At 36.0% G+C, this 21825-nt stretch overlaps 1 protein-coding gene across 1 annotated transcript in view; it reads left to right on the top strand.

The window, feature by feature from the left end:
• The first annotated feature begins 1086 nt into the window (after positions 1-1086).
• Positions 1087-21825, top strand: part of LOC110217383 (protein piccolo) — a 41272-nt gene continuing 20533 nt past the window's right edge. The window contains exons 1-2 of the mRNA XM_020999768.2: positions 1087-1687; positions 8976-10284. Of these exons, the coding sequence (XP_020855427.2) occupies positions 1425-1687; positions 8976-10284 (1572 nt within the window). The 5' untranslated portion in view covers positions 1087-1424. The remainder of the gene's footprint in view (positions 1688-8975; positions 10285-21825) is intronic.

Raw genomic sequence — 21825 nt, 5'->3', positions numbered from 1 at the left:
AGTTTTAGGAAAACAGGCAGGCAGAGCACAAATGATGAAACCATTTTGGAACCACTTGAGAGAGGAGGAATCATTATCATCATCATCATCATCATCATCATCATCATCATCATTATTTTTAAAACTAGAGGTTCGTTAAGCCACAAGTATAGCTGTTCACCATTCTAGGTGTTACCCTGTGCCTAATAAAATATTGTAGCAATCTTCAAGGAACTATTTAAATAACACTTATATTTTAATTTTCACTTGTATTCCTTTGAGAGTCATCAGACTTTTCTTCTCTTTAGTCTCTTGACCATGGACCCACTTGGCAAGGAGAGCAGTTGGGGGCAGAGTAGAGAAAGAAGACTGGATAACAACTAGCACCAAAGGAAAATATGTTAGGCATGACTTCTGTTTTAACAGTCAGCAATATAAAGATCGATCATTAAAGTCTTTTCCTGTACTGTGCTATTATGACATCTGGAACTACGATTCCCATAATTCTCTACAAATGGGAGAATCCACAGACCTGGGAAATAGAGTATTTATAAATATTCAACCTTGTCTGGTTTACTGAAAGTACACTATTTAAAGGAGTTTTTAGTTAATGTATGAAGGACCTCCAGTTAAATGGACTAGCTTGCATGATATTTAGAAACACAGTCCCCAAGAGGGGCTAATCTTTCTCTACTAGACTCTTAGCTAAGAAGACTACAATTACCGGAACCCCTTCCAAGGGTCTCTTAGACTGAATCCTTAAACTACAAATCCCATGAGCCAAAGCAGCCCATAAAGCCCCTAGACTTCTTCCAGTAGGCTAAAATCCAGATTAAGGCAACCTAAGCAATGCCTGAAAAAACAACAGCAACAACCAAAAGCACACTTGCGTTTCACCCTCCCTAGTCTGCTTCTCTATGCACTTCCTACACCTTTAAAAGCATTAGTGTAAGTTGGCTAAGCGAAAAAGGAAAATCAGAGTGGGAGTGGTTGGGGGTGGGGGGGTGGGGTGGAGAAATCACCTGTTCTGAGAGGAGCATGCTCACTGAAGAGGGAGGGAGAGAGAAGAGGAGGTGGAGGAGAAAGAGAGGGAGGGGACGGAACCAGCCTGGCACAGCTCAGATCTGTTTCTTCTCTAGCTTGGGAAGCAGGAGCTGCAGCAGCCAGGAGGAATCTCTAACAAACGTTGTTTGATACCGGCCAACATGGAGGAAGCAGTAGCGGCAATTACCTGCGAACAGGACTAATCCACTGGCTTCCGCTCCAGCCATCCAGCTGTGTACTAGAAGGGAGGGAAGCTTGATCCTTCACCCGTGGAGTCACATCTGTCCGTCTACACGCCCGACAGCAGGAGTAGGGGGTTATTTTCCCCTTCTGGCTGCCTGCATCTAGGCTAAGAGGCAAAGGAGGGTGGGGAGCTCGCCTGTGAGGAGCCTCCCTGAGCCATGGGCAACGAAGCGAGTTTGGAAGGGGAAGGTCTCCCTGAAGGGCTGACAGCTGCTGCTGCGGCGGCGGCAGCAGCAGCCGGAGAAGGGGACGGCGGGGCGGGGAGCACCTTACACACCATGATCCCGGCCGGCATGGAGGCGGATCTGAGCCAGCTGAGCGAGGAGGAGAGGAGACAGATCGCTGCTGTCATGTCAAGGGCGCAGGGTCTGCCCAAAGGAAACGTCCCCCCCGCCGCAGCGGAACCACCTTCTATGCAAAGGCATGCACAGCATTATATGTATACATATATATGTCTATGCATACATGTTACAGCTCCATAGGCACATATGTGTAAGCACGTATGTGTGAGTAGAGTGGTGCATAGATGTAACCTCCCTTTATTTTATTCTCACTAATGGGGTGGGGATACAGTGATCATTTGCTATCTGGATGGGTGAGGGAAAAAAAAAAGGATTTGTAGTAGAGTTTCGCAGAAATAGCCAAGCATTACATTATGATGGGATTTTAGTATGGTTTTAAGTTGTAATTCTGCTCTTTCAGATTCTTCTTATCCGATGGCATCCAGAGGCATTTCTAATATATTAATCTGAAAGTATTCTATTAAAATAATACGAGATGTGTTGTGAACTAGAGTAGTATTTTTGCCTATATCTTATCTTTGAGAATATTAGACATTTCTTCCCATTATACATCTGAGAGGAGTTAATGATATCTTTAATAATACCTTCTGTTCTCCTGGTGGTTGTTTCTTTTCTTTCACCCTTAAAGGAAATCAAGGGGTATAGCTCGGATATAACTATTTTATGAGAATAGTGAAGCATCCTGTAGCATATTCTGATCAGTAGGTTAGTATTTTTCTGACATGTCTATCAGTATAATTTTAAATCTTATGAATCTACCATTTGTGTATGCCAAAGTATCACTTTATTTCATAAAAGTACATGTAACTTTTATTAAATTGGAAATTAAATTAAATTGCCTTTTGTAACAAACGTTATATATTTACAAGATTACAAACTCCTTAGTTACCTTCCCTAGCAAATGAAAGTTAGACGACTAATAGTAACCTGCTAATGTTCTCCCCACTTCCGTCCTTCCTACGTCCAATAAATTATTTTTTTTTCTTAATTAGTAACAGTAAGAAGTGTGCACAATCATGGACAGAATGCTTGGCCGACCCCCATTATTGTAAACAGGCTCACCACCTCTGTGAAGAGAAAAAGGACCATTTCCCTATCCATGGTCCTGAAATGAGTCTTCCTCTGTGATCACAATCTAAGAAGGAAAACATTGGTGCTTATTTTTTTTTATAGGGAAGGATGCTAAATTTGAAGGGAAAAAAAATAGAAACCAGAGCATAATTTCTCATTTATTTATTTGAAGTAAATAGTATTTTAATTTACACAAGATAATATGGGTTTATTGAAAGGATAATTGAAGTAGGTGATTAATATATGTGTGTATTTAGGAGAAATGTTGAAAAATATTTTATGAAAATTATATTATTTTAATATTTAAAACTTTCAAAATCTATTGAGATTTCTTTTCATTAAAAACCTTAATATACCAGGAAAGCTACTACTCCCATTAAACTTGTGACTGCTCTAACTTTGTAAAATATGTGATTTCAGCAGTATTGGGAAACTGTTTTTGAAAATCATTGCAGTTTTTTCTATGTCATTTATATTTATTGAAGACTTGAATTATTAGAATTTATGAATTAGGATTCAATATTATTTCTTAGACTACTATTAAATGACACAGCTTCTTAGAATCATAGAACTGGAAAGGAGTGTCTTAGTAACTTACATCCAGTTCCATGATTTTGCAGATGGGGAAGTTGAGGCCCATCTGTCTTTCAAAATTAATTGGTAATAATATTTTTTCAATGTCTCATAAAAAGTTATTTCAACAGGTCCAGGACACTGGTTAAACAACTAGAAAATACTAGCTGTGATTTTTTGTTTTGCTTTTAATTTCTATTCATAGGACAGCTTAAAGAATAGCATTTTAGTCTATGATTCTATATGTAATAGATATTTTTTTTCCTTAGCCACAGTCACATAATTATTACTTGTACAACAATACCTATGACCAGTATGATTTTCAGTCTCAAGATATTAGTGTCAGATAGAATTCACAGAGAAGACATATAAAAGCTTTCTGATATCCACATTACATTACCACTTTTCAGAGATATAGGCCTCTCTGTAAATGGCTTCAATTTGTTTCCCTTTTTAGGAGACTATTATTATAATTAGAGCACACAGTACCTCTCAATAATGATAAAAAAAAAAGAAACAAGTGCACGTGTGCATGCCTGCGTGCACAAGCTCACACATATTCACACATCTGTGGTCCAGATTGACTGTCCTAGATTGTCCATAATGAATTATAAAAATTACCAACTGTACCTATCCCTCAGCATTTTCATCTATTAAGTATGTTTGACAATATCAGCCTCAAATGGTTATTTTTGTGAAGGTAAATTATAATAACATCTGTAAAAGTATATTGAAAAAGTTAAGACATTACATTATTAATAAGTGATATTAGTTATATTGCAATCAGATATGATTATGTTTCATTTTTTGCACAGGTGTTTGCTTCAGTTTTTCATTCTCATAGTGGTTTGTTTTGTACTATATGTAATTTATCATATGTGAAAGGCACATATTGATAGACTTATGAAGAAGCAGCATGGTGTTGTAGAATGAGGTCTGGAGTTGGATTGAAGAGACAGATTCTAGTGCTGACTGCTATTAACTAGCTATTGAGAACTTTGGGAAAAAATCATTTATTCTTTATGGACTTCAGTTCGCTCAATTTGGTGATCTCGAAGATCACCTCCAGTTCTCCAATTTTATGCACCTCAGCACTCTGCTAAGTAAAGTTGGGAATCTGTAGATGGTATTGGATGTTTCTGCTGGTTCTTTTATATCTCTCTAGCATAAGACAGCTACTATTATGACTGATGTTTAATGTACCAATTCAAAATATATGTAAATTCATTAAAATTATTATGGGATATTTCCCCCTATAACTATCTGTCAGAGAAGATAATTCAAATCTCATGATAAAAGGGCATTGAAATTAAAAGAAGGGCCAGGCATGGAGAGTTAGAAAGCATGGTAGAAGATTAGAGGTGATGAAGGAAGTGCTCCTGATTATTTTGATCCCTTGTATACACATGAGAAAATGTAATTTTCTTACCTTTCCTTCTTAATATTTTCTTCAGCTACAGATGGGTCAGTTCTAAAGTGCTTTGCTGAGAGTCACTTCTAATGAGGAGTATATCATTTTATAAATCTGAGGTTTTCACTGATACTGTTCTCCTTTGAGTTCTCCTTGAGCATTTCTTTCAGCCTCTCCTAGGCAATGATTACAACTAACCTGCTTTCTCCTACAGTGAAATAATGTCCAGGTTTTAAGAGGAATATAGGATATACTTATTTTTATTTTATCATTTTGAAAGTGGAACTATGGGACTGAAGTTTTGATCACAATAGTTGGGGAAAGTTGGAGAAAGTTGTAACACAGTATATCATTTATAATTCAATCTTTTTTTTACCAGTTATTTAACTGCATAGATGCTACATTAAGAGATTATTAACCACCAAACTATGATTGGCTGAGATGCACATTTTAAAGATTTTTTCTAGTCATGTAATTACATCTCACTTTCAATTTCCCCTTATTTTACACTCCAGTAATGTCACCTTTGACAGCTATTAGGTATTAATCTATCTGGTTCTTGTGCTATCCATAATTACAACAATTAATCGTAAACACTTGCAGCAGTGAGGTCAATATAGTGGTGTACACATTTTCTAACAATGGAGAGTTTTAAGTTTCATATAATTAGTGTGTCTTTTTAATCAATGCAGCTATAATTGCTGGTAAAAGTAACTTTCAGTGACAATACTAGTTATTGTTACAAACAGGTCAAAATTTAGCATGGCTATTTATATACTTCCTAGGTAACTCACATGTGAGTTGAATGTGGATAAAATAATCTAACCATAAGAAAATGAAAGTTAATTTGTTGGAACTTCATTATAAAACTTTTTTTTATTAGAATATGATTCTGTATAATGATGGTTTGTCATGGATTCTGTCCAAGGAATTTTATTTACTGAATTACTAAAATAATTTGTATTAAATTGATATCAACTATAATGTGTTCCCATGGTATGGGTGCTGAGAACAGCATGAAAGCTCCAAAATATTCTGAATAAATACCTTGTACCTGTTTTTTTTTCCTCAGGGCAGAGCAGCCAGAAATGTTATCTACATTAACACAGAGAAATTGCTATTTGAAAATACCTTAGAGTTGAGAATTTCAATTCAGTAATTGTGTAATAATTTGCTCTAGGAAATTACATTCCTTGCCAAATACTCCAAAAAAGGTCAATATTACCCATAACTTGTACTCTGAGCTGAATATGATTTGTGTTATTATCAACCAATAATATTTTTACATAGTGACCAATGTAAAATTAGAACATTTAAGTTTTGAAATACTAAAGCAGTTTAGTGACCTATTAGTTTTCCTCTTGTTTTAAAAAATTTCTATAAGATTGTTTCAACTTTTTCTTATTTAATTAAAACAAATTAAGATATTATCTCTAAAATACTTGGAGAGGAGGCATTTATGTCCTAGGGAAAGGGATAAAGATGCAGTTGCTAACAAGTAGATGTTAACAAAGTTGAAGAAGGTGGTTTAGTCTGTGTTGAAGTGAATGATTTACCTATCATAAACTCAATGGTTAAGGTAAATTAAAAACCCAGGGTTTATTTACCTAAAAGCTTTAGAACCTATGTGACTTACTTCATGTTCATAAAGTGATGAGATATCCTACCTCCATTCCAACCTCATTATGAGTTGCATATCTTTTTTTTTAATATATCCTATTTGGGCTTGTACTCTGATTGCTTTAAGTCTATGTAGAATGATAAATAATAAAAATAATACCTCACAGTTACATAGCATGTTACAGCATACAACAATAGCTTTTATTCCCATTTAACAAGTAAGAAAACTGAGACTCAAAACATTAGTGATTTTCTCACAGTTTTATATTTGTAGAAAGTATTAAAGCCAAATTCAAATGTGGGACTTTAAACTTGGAAGTTTAGTGTATTTTCCATTGTATAAACATATAAAGAATTAATTGTTCAAATGAGGTTAAGATAAAAATGCTTGCTAGATATTTAAAAGTGAACAACCTTAGAATTTTCATAATTTAAAAGTAGGATAAAAATTTATCTTCTCTTTTTAATATTTAAAATAAGGACTACTAATGCATGCTATTTCTTATACCTGCTTCTCTCAATGTGGTTATCAGTACTGACAATTTCCTATTAGTCTTTCATTTAAAAATTTTGTGTGAATTAACTGGCATTTATATATTTTATTTCTTTTCTTTATTTTTAAAATTAATTAATGAAATATGCAAAATTCAATTTTCACCTTCTCCTCATTTAATGTCAATGAGAAAGAAAAGAAAAGAAAACTCTTTTTAGCAGGTATTCATAGTCATCATGTAAAACAAATTTCCCTTCCTTTTAAAAGTAAGTTTGTAAGTTGCTTTTCAATGTGTATTAGATTTTCCAGTTGTAGTCAGCCTTCTACATAGTGAAGTAGGTAATTTCTTGACAAGATGAATTTGAGCTGACTGATAAAATATTAAATTCAAAGCTCACAGATTTATCATTTAACTAGTAAATCTTATAATCAACTTTGTCATCCACATAACTTCAGGGCTTTTTTTAGTCCTAAGTTTTAGCTATCAGTAAACTCTATCTGTGTGAATATAGCACTGAACTGAGAGTAAAGAGATATAGGTCCCAGACTTGGCACTGCCAAAGCTAATAACATTACCACACTGGGACAAATTATTTTTCCCTGGATTTAATTGTCTTCTTCATTAACATGGGATGGTTGGACCAGGTGATGTCAGGAGGTCCTTTCTAGCTCTAATGTTCTCTGATTCTAAATTGCTTTGGTTCATTTTTCATTAGTCTTTCTTAATCAAAGAGAACAGTTATTCACTGAAATTAAAAGGCTACCCATTTAAAAAGTGCATATTTAGAATCTAATTTATTCCATGAGAATGAATGTTTTTTTCAGTACAGCATGTTCTAGTAGCATCTTCATCAGTAGAATATCCATTATAAAAAAAATACTTAATGTCATGGATCCCTGTAGAAACCCAATGTATTAGGAAAAAAGACCAGCCATTTGAAATACATAATTATAGATGTTTGAAAATGTATCATGTCATCAAAACAGTGAAGTAAAACCTATCTTTTGTATCTTTCTGTGCCCTGGAAAGAAATGTTATAAATAACAGGGAAAGAAGAAGTAGAAGGTAATTAACTAGGAAATTGCTTATCATCTTTTAGTGCCAGCAAGCAACAAGTATAAACCATATTGTAATCATTTAGGAAAATGGTCATTATGGAAGTCTCTGATTCTAAGCAATGCCTAGAGCCTTTCTAAGGAGGCTCTTAGATTACTTAAACTCATTCTTTGGTATTAGCTAAACCCTAGGAGGCATCTCTAAGGTTTAATTCTCATGACTGATATAGACACAACTTTTTAAAAATCCTCCTCAATTTGTGGCATTGTCATGGGTAAAATAAATGTTTCTAAGAAAGCTTAATTGTAAAAGATTTTGTATGGGAACTCTAACTGTTATCTATAGATAATTTCAGCACAAGATTGTGGTTCCTCTCCCCCCGAATTTCTAAGCATTAAGTTTTGATAAATATATCTTGTGGGAATACTGGGTAAGAGCAACAGAACATCATGAATATATTCATGCACATATGTACATGTATGCAGGCATTGTAGTACACATACATAGCCCCCATTTTATTTTTACTAAAGATATTACACATTCATTTATTAATACCTTACAATACCATGTATGTGAATTTCTATTGCTCCTTTTCTCTGTAGCTAATTGGGAAATGGCCCTAGGCCTTGTAGACACTTAAGTACCTCTTTTCTGCATTTCATAGGAATCCTAGGATTTTACAGCTGGAAGGGAATTTAGAGATCATCTAGCCCAATGACTTCATTTTTTAGATGAGTAAACCTTAAAGTAAGGACATGACTTCAAAGTGTTTGCTAACCTAGTCACTGATATGCAGTAAACTAGAAGAAATAGAGTGTCAGCTACAAGCAAATTTTAAATATAATCGGAATTTATCTATTCATTTAAATTTACTTATTAGATTGTTTCTATGTTGTAAATATGGTCAACCCATTTTTAGGAATGTCTACTCCATTAATATATTTAATATTAGAATTGCTTATGTTGCTCAGAATCCCTTAAGAATACAAGCTTCTTCAGAATAGGGAATTTTTTTACGTTTACTAAAACAAATTTACAGTATTTTCAAATATATTTTTTGTATTTGTATGCCCAGTGACTAGCATAGTGCCTGGCACATAATAAGTGAGAAATCAATATATGTTGATTATTTGATTGGTGAATTCCATTATTTTTATTTCCTTTTCTTCTTTACTGCCCCAGGAAACCAGAGTTTGATACCAGTCATCATCCAAAGCAACCAGGGAAACCTCCAGATCCTGGGCGTCCTGGACAACCCACCCTCAGTAAAAGTAGAACAACAGACACTTTGAGAACTGAGCAGAAATCCCCTGGAAGGAGCCCTTCTACCACTAGCCTGAGAGAATCGAAATCTCGAATGGATTTTAAAGAAGAACAAAAGTCAAGCATCATGCCTAGTTTTCTCACAGATTCCAACCCATTAAGTGCTGTCTCGTCTGTTGTAAATAAATTTAACCCTTTTGATTTGATATCAGACTCTGATGTATCCCAGGAAGAAGCCACTAGGAAACAAAAAGCTGCTCAGAAGGAACAGGGGAAACCTGAGGGAATCACAAAGTCTGCGTCTCAACAGCAGTCCCCTAAACGAATTACAAAGCTGCAAGGGCCTCCCAAAGCTACATCTCAGCAAGCTGGTACTACCAAATCAATACCTCCTCAACAACCTGGAAAAACTAAACCTCAGTCTCTTGGGACAGGAAAGACAACTCAAGCTTTAGGGCCTGCAGAAGAAGAAGCTTCACAATCAGAACAGGCAAAACCACAACTTCAGCAACGAGGTCCAACCAAATCTCAGCCAGATCCTGCAAAATCAGATCCTGCTAAATCAGTACCACAAGGCCCATCCAAAATACTTTCCCAGCAACCAGGGCCTACAAAACTACCTTCCCAACAGCCAGACCCTGCAAAACCACCTGTTCAGCAGTCGGGCCCCACAAAACCTCTCACTCAGCAGCCTGGGCCAACAAAACCCCCCACTCAGCAGCCAGGGCCCTCAAAACCCCCCACTCAGCAGCCAGGGCCCTCAAAACCCCCCACTCAGCAGCCAGGGCCAACAAAACTACCCACTCCCCAGACTGGGGCTTCAAAGACCCTCACCCAGCAGCCAGGGACCACAAAACCATCTACCCAGCAGCCTGGACCTTCAAAGACCCCCACCCAGCAGCCAGGGACCATGAAACCTCCTGCCCAACAGTTAGGGCCCACAAAACCCCCCCCTCAACAGCCAGGACCAACAAAACCCCTTGGCCAGCAGACTACAAAACCATCAAGCCAACAAGCAGAGCCTGGAAAACCTTTGCAACCACAATCAACTTCATCTCCATCTACAGCACTGACGTCAGCACAGGTCCCCCCAAAAACCTTTTGTCCTCTTTGCACTACCACGGAACTTCTGCTACATACTCCGGAAAAGGCCAATTATAATACTTGCACTCAGTGTCAAACAACTGTCTGTAGCCTGTGTGGGTTCAGTCCGCCACATATAACAGAGGTCAGTACATTTATTGTAGTCTTTCTTTCTAGAGTTAGTGAATCTAGATAATGGTGTCTTTATCATGAAATGGCATTGTTCAAAACAATATCATGATTTTAATGTCATGTCACTCTATTAGACACAGGCTATAAAGATAGAAAGGAAATTAGATATATCTAGTTGAAACACTTTGCTTTACATGTGAGGAAAATGAAGTCCTTAAATGTCAAGTGACTTATTTCAGTCTATATATACAGGTGGTATGTAGTAAGTTGGGATTCAAGTAGAGATTATGTCCAAAAATCATTATTCTCTCTTCTACTCCACTCTGCTAAGCATATCTCTTTTTTTTACCTGACATTTGTCATGAAACAATGCATGGTTCTTAGACACATTAATGTGAACTATGTTCTCAGCATTATTGGTATCAATTCTGACATTTTTTCTTGAGATGTTCTATGATTTTCAGACAGTTTGACAGTTGGTTTGTATCAACAATCACCAAGTTTATTGAATACTGTACCTACTGTGTATCTAGCACCATGCTGAGTGTTATACCTCTCTGTCTAAAAGTAAAATGATGTTGTTTTAGTAGGTGGCAAATCCTTACTAGAGGAGAACATATTACATAGCAAAATCATGAGGCAAGCCATGATGACATAGCAAATTAGGAAGGTTGCAGTAGTTATGGTACCCTAATTAAATGAAAGAAGGATGTGACAGACTTAGAGCTGAAAATGTAGGGTTTTGATGTCCAGGTGGCGGATAGGACTTGGTTTATTTTCTACAGTGAATGGAATATCCTTGAAGGAAGGCAATGGCATTGCCTAGTCAGGCTGGAGAACAGCTGGTAAGTGGGCAGACAGTGCATTTTGGCCTTGGAAACCAAGTGAGGGACAGACGGTGGAGTGGATAAGCCTCAACTCATGCACGGGTTAATTTAAAGACTTATATACTTTAATTATCCCCCGGACAGAAGGCTTGTGCACTGTGGTCATAATGAGTAAAAATCAGTATTACTAATGACTTTTGTTATTAATGACAAATCTTATTTCCATTAGTGATCATAATTATTATGGTTAATAATGATAATGTATGTTCAGAAGGTGTCCCCTTAATATATTATAGTCTTACCAGTGTATTATAATGTAGCTGACTACTGTCCATGCTGTTGTGTCTTAATACTAATTGTTAGTAATAAAATGGCATTTATATAGTGCTTTAATGTTCATGAAATATAGTACCTTCCCCAAAACATCTGGCAAAGTAAATGGTGCATGTTTTTATGCCCATTTTATAGTTATGAAGATTAAGGTTTAGAAAATTAAGAGCGTTGCCCTTATTCACAGTTAGATTGTTTTAGAGCCAGGTTTTCTATCACCTAGCCCACTGTGTTTTTTTTTTCATCATGAAGCTACTCTAGCCATTAATAATTATTCAATCAACACACTTTGAAACTTGAGAACTATCATATATTGGTCACAAGATAAAGATAAATGAGACATTCCTAACCAATCATGTTGCTTCCTAATTTCTGGTAGGGTTTTTGTTTTTTCTTTGATATTCCTACTGCTAAGTGGCTACTGCCTTTAATGAGGGAATAACACTGACCTTGTAGAAACCTCCCCTCCTTAAATCAAAATGTGAAAGAGAAAAAATTAGGATTCATAAAATATGAATTTTTTGCCACTTTGCCACATCACTTAGAAAAAAAGAATATTTCAACTTGATATTAAGTTCATGCCCAGAATTCATAAGACATGCCTTTTCCTCTCAAAAAGATATGTATACAAATAGCAATATAAAGTAGAAAGGGAAGAAGGAACCTGCTTAAAGACTTTTGAGCAGAAGAATGACACAGTTTGAGTTATGCTTTAGGAAGATTAATCAGGCTGTAATATATCAGATGGATTAGAGAAAGAGAAACTGGAATTTGGGTGGCTAGTTAAAAAGCCATTGTATTAGTACCTACTAGAACCTGTTAGGTCCTACACACAACATTTGGAGGTAGGAAATCTGGGTTTAAATCTTAGGACTAGCTGTGTGACTGTCTTCAATCTTTACAAATAAAGGACTTCTATCTAGCCCTCGATCATATGATCTTAAGATGATACTGATGGGAATGTAAAAGATAGGACTAACATGAGCTAGCTTGTTAGTAGATTCATTAGGATTTGATGACTGATTAGATATGGGGGATAAGGGAGAAGTTAAGAATGACTTTCAGCTCTGGGTGAAGAAGTGACAAGTTTGTTGAAAGAAAAGACTATTTCTTACTTCAAATGATTTGTGTTCTCATTGATGTGGGTACTTTTCCCAATGATGCACACCCACAATCTACCCACATCTTATTTTGGTAAGCTTCTACCAATGTTTTTTCTCAATAAATCTTCCATCTGGGGTCAGCCCAATATGCTGGAGGCCTTCATCTTGGTTCCTTAGTATCACATGAATATCACTGGAGCAAAAGAGTAGTTCATTAGTCATCCATCCCATTTATGTGGCTTCTTGCATGCAAATCACCATTGGACAAAATGCTCACCACATTTCCCTATAGTGACTTCTTGATGACCCCTAATTTTGATTCTTTATTGATTGTGTGTAAGCACAGTACTGGTCTCATAGCTTCACCAAAAGAATATTGGTTTTGAAAAGATGAATTTTTTTTTTCAGAAAGAAACATCTATTTTTGAAAGGGCTGCACAATTTTCCAAATTCATTTCAGCTTGTTCTCTTTCTCCTCTTGAATTCTCAGCCTATATCATTGTCCTTTTTTTGCAGTCACTGCATGAAATATATGAATTATTGTTCCACTTCACTGGATCATGCATATCAATCATGAATATTATGGTGTGGATAGGTATTTTTCATTCTCTTGTTTTTTCCTGGTATCTTAGCCTGAACATTTTAGTGGTTGGGAATTTCATTCAGAAGTCTTTGCAATATCCTAGAACTTGCTGCAGACAGTATAATGTTATTAGTAAATAGCATCTGGAGAACTTAATCATGTATGGGGAACTTCTCTCCCATTTTGGTGCTGCAGTACCTTTTCCACCTTTGGTGAGACCATCTCTCCTTGTATTATGTTTTGCTTTATTTTGATAATTGGGCCAAGAACTATTGAGGAATGGTATCTTTGCTATATCTCTCAAGAAATCCTATATAATCTCAAAAGATACATAGGAGGCCCATCTGAGAAGAGCTTTTAAAGCTTCACTTTTTTTCCTCTATGAAATCAGATGTGTTTTTATACCTAATAAGCAACAAATACTAGAGGATATCTAGTCTCTGAACGGTTAAGTCAGTTATGTGACTGTAAATCTGTAGTTTACTGTAGAAGATTATTTGAAACAGATCTCATTTTTCATCAATTATGTGCTTGATTCACATGTAGATTGTATTCATAAAGATTTGTGTAGAGGTGGAAGAATAAGTATGTTGGTAAGTTGTTACTGGAATCTTCTGAATTAACTTTTTGTTCTTTTGATTGTAGTACTATTTAAATTTTTCTAATAATATATGGTCTTTCCCTTTTTCATATATCTTGAGAGGTATTTTTCTATGCATTTATTAAGTAGTTATTATTTATCAGGCACTATGCTAGGCAGTGGGTATACAGAGACAAAAATAAAAGTGCCTGCCCTCAAGAATCTTACATTCTATCAGGGGAAGCAACAACTCCACAGAAAAGTAAATATAAATTAGACACAAAATAGATATAAGGGATTTGGGAGAGGGGAGGGCTGAGGGGAAGGCCACGGTTTGGATAGATGTTATGTAGGAAGGGCCACCTTGAGCTTTAAATGACAGTGAGGATTCTTTGAGGCAGAGGGGAAAGGGCTGTGCACTGCAGAGCAACCTGTGCCAAGAGATGGAGAAGGAAGATGAAATGCCACATATGGTGAATAACAAGGAAATCAGTCTGGTGAGAACATAATGGGCATGAAGGAGGCTAAGCTCAAACAAGCCTGGAAAGGTAGGATGAAGCCAAATTGGGAAGGGCTTTAAAGGTTAAAAAGAAGAGGTTTTTTTTTCCTCAGAAGCAAGAGAGAACCACTAAAGTTTCTTCAGCAGGAAAGTGGCATGGTTAAGACTTGCTTTTGGAATAGGAGCTTGGTGACTATGGGAGGATTGTTAGAAAAGGCAGAGAATGGAAACAGGGAGACCAATAAGAAGGCTATTGCATTTTCTTAGGTGAAAAGTGATAAGGACCTTCTCTAGAGTAGTTTCAATGTAAATAGAAAGAAGAGAATGAAGTGAGATATTGTGGAGGCAGAATTTACAACAGTCAGCAACTGACTAAGGAGTGAGGTAGAGTGAAAGTTAGGCATCATTTTTGGGTTTTCAACCTGCATGATTGGAAAGATAGTGATGCTTTTAACATAAATATGGAAATGAGGGAAGAGGGGAAGGAAGTCTTGAGAAAAGGATAATGAGTCTAGTTCTGTACCTATTGTTTATGAGGTGTCTATGGGATATCCAGTTGGATATTTCCCATTAGCGGTAAGCCTTGTGGGACAAGAGTTCAGAAAAGAGATTAGACATGGATATGTAGCTATGGGAGTCATTTATATCAAAATCATTGTTGAATCAATAGAGGGTGATATCACCAATAGACATAATATAGAGAAAAATAGAGGGCCCAAGACAGAGTGCTGGGGTGAAGCCACATATAGAAAGTGATACATGGGAGCTGATTCGGCAATGAACACTGAAAACGAACAGCCGTGTAAGACTGAGTATGTCATCAAAGGAAAAGAAGAGAAAACAGTGTCACCAAACCCAGATAGGAGAATATCTAAAAGGCATGGTTAGCAGTGTAAAATGTCATAAAAGAATCTAGTAGGATAAGAACTGAGAAAAAAAAACTATTGTATTTACGTTGTGTAAAGTCTTAGAACTCTTTCTGTTCAGTGATGGATGAGTTCAGAAGCCAGTTTAGAAGGTGTTGAGAAGTAAATGCTATGTGAGAAAGTTTTAAGTGCAAGCAGGGAAGCAATCATTACAGAGATAGTGTGGTATAGTCATTAGAAAAATAGTCTCAGAGTCAGAAAAACCTGGGTTCAAGTCCAGCCTCTGGCAATGTGATGCTGGGAAAGTCATCAAATTCCTCAGTGGCCTCCAGTCCATTCTCAAAGCCTCTAAGTTACAGAGGCTGACTGTTAATGAAACTAATCTGCATTAGTGGAGAGATTTTCCAAACTGATAATTACCTATGCCAGTGAAACAATGAGGCTATAGCCCCCTCCTCCTTAGACCACATGGTGCATTTTTTTTCATTCAAATATTTTGAGAATCAATCTTTCAACATCTTCAACAGTTTTCCTTCCAGCACAGTTCTCCTGTCTGTATTTGATCTGGTTCATCAGTTCTTGTTCTTATTTCCCTTAACATAATTTCCATTTTATTACACAGAACATGTTTAAGTCTATATCTGGTGATTTTATTCTTAGTTGTAAAGAAAATTGTGATAGAAATATTGGTAGCTGTCTTCCATTGTTTTGGTGTTTTCATTTTAGTTTTATCTTTAAGTGCTATTGAAATGACTAAGTCTTGCTTTTTGCAATCTTTATTACTCTACCCTCTGTAATTAGGTGTTACTGCTCTTAATGTTCCACTGTTCCCCTCAATAAAATTTTGAAAATGAGTTTATATTCCAAACTAATTTTTGACTTAGATTAACATTTCTCCCTACTTAGCAAGGAAATCAAATAAAAAATATGTTTTAGACTTAGAGGAAATGTTGATGGCATATATTGATATCTGTTCTATTCATTTCCCATTTTCAGCAACAATAGCTTATTTAACTAGGTTAAGTTGGTTATGTTTTAATCATAACCCCTATCTTGTCATCTTCATCCTTCTAGTGAGCTTGATCCAGTAAGTCATTGGTCTATACAGAGGTGCAGAACCTGCAGCCTGGCCCTCTAGGTTCTCAAGTGCAGCTCTTTGATTGAATCCAAACTTCACAGAACAAATCCCCTTAATAAAAAGATTTGTTCTGTAAAACTTGGACTCAGTCAAATGCTGCACCCAAAGATCAAGAAGGCCACATGTGGCCTCAAGACTGCACATTCCCCACAACTGTAATTATACACAGAAAAGAGATTGGACACTGATAGTTGCATTTTTTCTTTTCTATTACTATGTAGTTAATTTCATAGTTTAAAAATATTATTTGGCATAGTCATTGTTTAGCAATTTGTGACTTTTTCCTCAAAGTAGCATTGATCATATAAAGGTGTGAGCCTTCTGAGTAGATTATGTCTTTTGACTTTTTTTGTTTCTTAATAATGAGCCACATAACTTCCAGCTAACAAAGTATTTTAACTGTAAGCATACTTGGGCAGGTATATGCCTGTGTGTGTCATACGGGAAAAAATTGTAAAGGATGCTCACAGTGGAAAAAGGAGATCATAAGCTCTGAATTCCTGGTGATAGCTGCTTGATTCTAAAACTACAGGTTGTTCTGGGAGTTTGTTGCTGTCAGTTAAGTGGATCAGGAATGCCAAAAAATAAGGTTGCATGCCTCTCCTACATTTCAATATGACTGTCATTTATTGGTCCTCATAGTTTTAAAACTCTTTGTGTAAGGGTATATTTATTACAAGAATATATTATTGAATGTTATTGTTGAATATTATTCAATATTGTACAACCCAATTACAACAATGTAATTACATTAAAAAAACAACTTTATTAAGTGTTAATTAACATACGGAAGAAATTATGCTAAGTACTAGAGGATACAATTAATACAAAGAAGAATAAGAAGTGTCCCATGTTTTCAAGGAGCTGTACAATCCAGTGAGTAAGATAAAACAAGTGCATTAAAATTATGATACAAAATAGTATCTCATTAGTAAATTGGAGAAGTACAAACCAGGTACCATGAGACATCTGGAGAGGGAAAGCTTATTTCTGGCTGAGGTTTAAGGGGTAGCTTTGAGATAGAGAAAGTAATTAGATGGGCCTTGAGAGTAAGATATCAAGAAGAGAAGAAAGGATAGTAATGTAGGATAGCAGATGTCACAATAAACGACATTATTCTAATAGAATATAACCTTGTTAGGGTTAGGACTGTTTTCATTTTCATCCTTGTATCCCCAGCACTGAGCACAGTGCCTCATACATGGTGATTGTTGTTGTGCAGTCATTTCAGTTGTGTCTGACTGTGACCCCACCCCCAACTTGGGGTTTTCTTGGTAAGGATACTTCAGTGGTTGGCCATTTCCTTCTCCAGCTCATTTTACAGATGAGTAAACTGAGACATACATGATAAAGTGACTTGCCCGAGGTCACACAACTGGTAAGTATCGAAGGCCTCTTTGGACCTTAAGTTTTCAGGACTACAGGCCTGGTGTTGTATTCATTACACCACCTAGCTGCACCTCTTATAAATAAATTTTTGAACTGAGTTGATGGCAAGTAGTCTAGGTTAGTAGGAATGTAGAGTAATATAATACTAGAACTGGAGAGACTTTAGAGATTATTTAGTAGATGATGAAAATGAGACCCTGAAAATTGAAGAAACTTGACCAAGGTCACAGTTACTAAATATCATACCCTAACTTGAAACCAAGTCTATTGATTTCTAATTTAATATTCCTTCTGCTTTTATCATGTGGTAGGTTGGGGCCAGATTGTTTAGGGCCCTTAATTTTATTTTTAATGAAGTTTGAGCTGTTTCTTAGGCAGTGGGGGTACATTTTTAGGGTTAGAGTAGGGCAGTGATATGAACAGATATTTGTACTAGGAAGATATAGATGGCCTCTGAGTGCATGATTGATCAATGTTCAGGGAGATTTGTAGTATGGAGAACTATAAGAGGGTTTAGTGAAGGTATGAATTAAAGTAGTGGCAGTGGGATAAAAGTGAGGGAAATCATGGACAGGGTCAGCTAACTGAATGTATGAGTGGGATGGGGGAGATAGTGGAGTTAAAGGTGATTCAAGTTTTAAGCCTAAATTAATTGAAGGATAGTGGTGCCATCAAAAGTAAAACTTATTATTATTCTTGGTTTTATTTCTTTATATAGTTAATTCTCAACCCATTGAAATCTAAATTCTGATTTCACTGCTCTATTGAAATTTTTGCAAAGGTTATCGATATTTCGTTGCTACTTTCAGTGGCCCTTTTCAGTGAATATTCTCCTTGACCTTTGTAGTTTTTGACAGTATTGATAACACTCTCCTTCTAGATATTCTTTCATCCCTTTGCATTATATTATACCTCTTTAATTATTCTTTCTTAGTCTTATTTGCTGCTTTATCCTTTCTGAATTACCTTCTTTCTTGGTGTTTTCTCCTTTGGTGATCTCAACAACTTCTATAGTTTCAATCACTATTTCTTCAAAGAACACACATACACACACACACACACACACACACACAAATATACAACCTTAATCTAACCCCCAACATGTAGCTCTGAATATTGATGTTTCTGCAAGCTATCTCATCTTGATGAGTTTGAGATGCTGATATTATAATTTCCAACATGGAATTCATCATATTTATCTCAAACTTGCTCATTCTCTAAAACCCTAGTTTCAATTCTGGGCTTCACTATCCTGCTAGACAAACAGGATTGCAACCTTGGCATCATTCTTTTTTTTTCTTTTTTCCCCAATTTTATTAATTTATTGATTTATTAACAATCACTTCCATATGCTTTTCAGTTGAAAAATTTCCCCCCCCTTCCTTCCCCCCACCCTCCCCAAGACGGCACACAATCTGATATAGGTTTTACATTTCCATTCCTATTAAACATATTTTCACATTAGTGAAGTTGTAAGTAAAAATTAAAATCAATAGGAGGAACCATCAGAAAGATGAAACAAAACTCAACAGAAGGTAAAAATAAGTCATAGTGATTCGACTTCCATGGTTCTTTTTTTGGATGTGGGCAGCATTTTCCATCCCAAGGCCTCTGGAGATGTCTTAGATCCTTGTAATGCTGAGAAGGGTTCAGTTTAACAATATTAGTCATCGCATAACATGGCTGTTATTGTATGCAAAGTACTCTTGGTTCTGCTCACTTCACTCAGCATCAGACCATATAGGCCTTTCCACGTTTTTCTGAAGTCAGCCTGTTCATCATTTCTTATAACACAATAGTATTCCATTACATTAACATACCACAACTTGCTCAGCCATTCCCCAACTGATGGCCATCCTTTCAATTTCCAATTCTTTGCCACCACAAAAAGAGCTGCTATGAATATTTTTGTACACATGGGTTCTTTTCCCATTTGTTTGATCCCTTTGGGATATAGCCCTAGAAGTGCTATTGCTGGATCAAAGGGTACGCACATTTTTGTAGCCCTTTGGGCGTAGTGCCAAATTGTTCTCCAAAATGGTTGGATCATTTCACAACTCCACCAACAATGTATTAGTGTTCCAATTTTCCCACATCTTCTCCAACATTTATCATTTTCCTGTTTTGTCATGTTGGCCAATCTGATAGGTGTGATGTGGTACCTCAGAGTTGTTTTGATTTGCATTTCTCTGATCAATAACAATTTAGAGCATTTTTTCACATGACTATAAATGGCTTTAATTTCTTCATCTGAGAACTGTCTGTTCATATCCTTTGACTATATCAATTGGAGAATGGCTTGTGTTCTTTATAAATTTGTCTTAATTCTCTATATATTTTAGAAATGAGGCCTTTATCAGAGACTGGTTGTAAAAATTCTTTCCCAATTTTCTACCTTCCTTCTAATCTTAGTTGCATTGGCTTTGTTTGTGCAAAAACTTTTCAATTTAATGTAATCAAAATTATCCATTTTGCTTTTCATAATGTTCTCTATCTCCTGTTTGGTCATGAATTCTTCTGTTTCCATAGATCTGATAGGTAAACTATTTTGTTCTCCAGTTTACTTATGGTATCAGCCTTTATATCTAAGTCATGAACCATTTTGACTTTATTTTGGTATATGGTGTGAGATTTGGTCTATGCCTAGTTTCTGCCATAGTCTTTTCTAGTTTTCCCAGCTGTTTTTTTCAAAGAGTGCATTCTTATCCCAGAAGCTGGGGTCTTTGGGTTTATCAAATAATAGATTACTATAGTCATTGACTACTGTGTCTTGCATATTTAACCTGTTCCACTCATCTACCTCCCTATTTCTTAGCCAGTACCAAGAAGTTTTGATGATTGATGCTTTATAGTACAATTTAAGATCTGGAATTGCTAGGCCACCTTCCCCTGCATTTCTTTTCATTAGTTTCTTTGATATTCTGGACCTTTTGATTTTCCAAATGAATCTTGTTATTATTTTTTCTAACTGTATAAAATAATTTTTTGGTAGTTTGATTGGTATGGTGCTGAATAAGTAAATTAGCTTACGTAGGACTGTCGTTTTTATTATATTAGCTCAGCCTACTCATGAGCAACTGATGTTTTTCCAGTTATTTAGATCTGATTTTATTTGTGTGAAAAGTGTTTTGTAATTATGTTCATAGAGTTCCTGGGTTTGTTTTGGTAGGTAGAGTCCTAAATATTTTATAATATCTACAGTAAGTTTAAATGGGATTTCTCCTTCTATCTCTTGCTGTTGTGCTTTGTTGGTAATATGTAGAAATGCTGATGATTTATGTGGGTTTATTTTATTGCCTACAACTTTCCTAAAATTGTTTATTATTTTAAGTAGTTTTTTACTAGATTCTCTAGGATTCTCTAAATATATCATCATGTCATCTGCAAAGAGTGATAGCTTTGTTTCTTCTTTGCCTATTCTAATACCTTCAATTTCTTTTTCTTCTCTTATTGCTAAAGCTAATGGACATCCTTGTTTCACCCCTGATCTTACTGGAAATGCTTCTAGCCTGTCCCCATTACATATAATGCTTCCTTGGCATCATTCTTGACTCTTTAACCCTTCTCCCCTCAATACATCCCTAGCCACTTAGTTGTTAAGTCTAGCTCTACAACATCCCATACATGTCTTCATAGGGTCATATAAAGAATAGATTTGGAGCTAAAAGGGACTGTGGAGGCCATCTGGTCTGTAGAATCAAGGCACGGAGAGGGGAGGGAGACAGGGAAGAAGGGAGGGAATGAGAATTTATATAGTGTATTAGTGCATACTCTGTATTAGGCACTATATTCTGTCTTTTTTTTTAAATGAAAATCTCATTTCATTCTCACAACAACCCCATGAGGTGGGCATTATTAGTACCCCCATTTTATAGTTGATGAAACTCAGGCAACTAGAAGTTAAGTGACTTGTCCAGTCTTGCACAGCTACTGAATATCAGAACCCAAATTTGAACTCAGGTCATCCTGTCTTCCAGCGCAGAGATCTGACCACTATACTATCATCTGCTTCTGGTCAGTGACTAACCTAAGGTCACACATGTAATAAGTAGCATAGTTGGAATTCAAACCACATTCCTTTGACAACAAATCAAGTGCTCTTTCTACTGGCCTATCCTTTCCCCCCACATATATGTCCAATTTACTAATTCTCTCTGCCTGAAGTACTTACCTTCTCCAATTATTTTTTTTTCCCACTGTCAAAGTCTTCTTAAGGTACAGATCTAGTCCAGTGAAAAA

Source organism: Phascolarctos cinereus, unplaced genomic scaffold (assembly GCF_003287225.1).
Source record: "Phascolarctos cinereus isolate Bilbo 61053 unplaced genomic scaffold, phaCin_HiC Scaffold_1;HRSCAF=81, whole genome shotgun sequence".
In the NCBI taxonomy this organism is placed as follows: domain Eukaryota; kingdom Metazoa; phylum Chordata; class Mammalia; order Diprotodontia; family Phascolarctidae; genus Phascolarctos; species Phascolarctos cinereus.
Note: the sequence above shows the minus strand (reverse complement) of the source record. Positions and strands in the feature narration are given on the sequence as shown.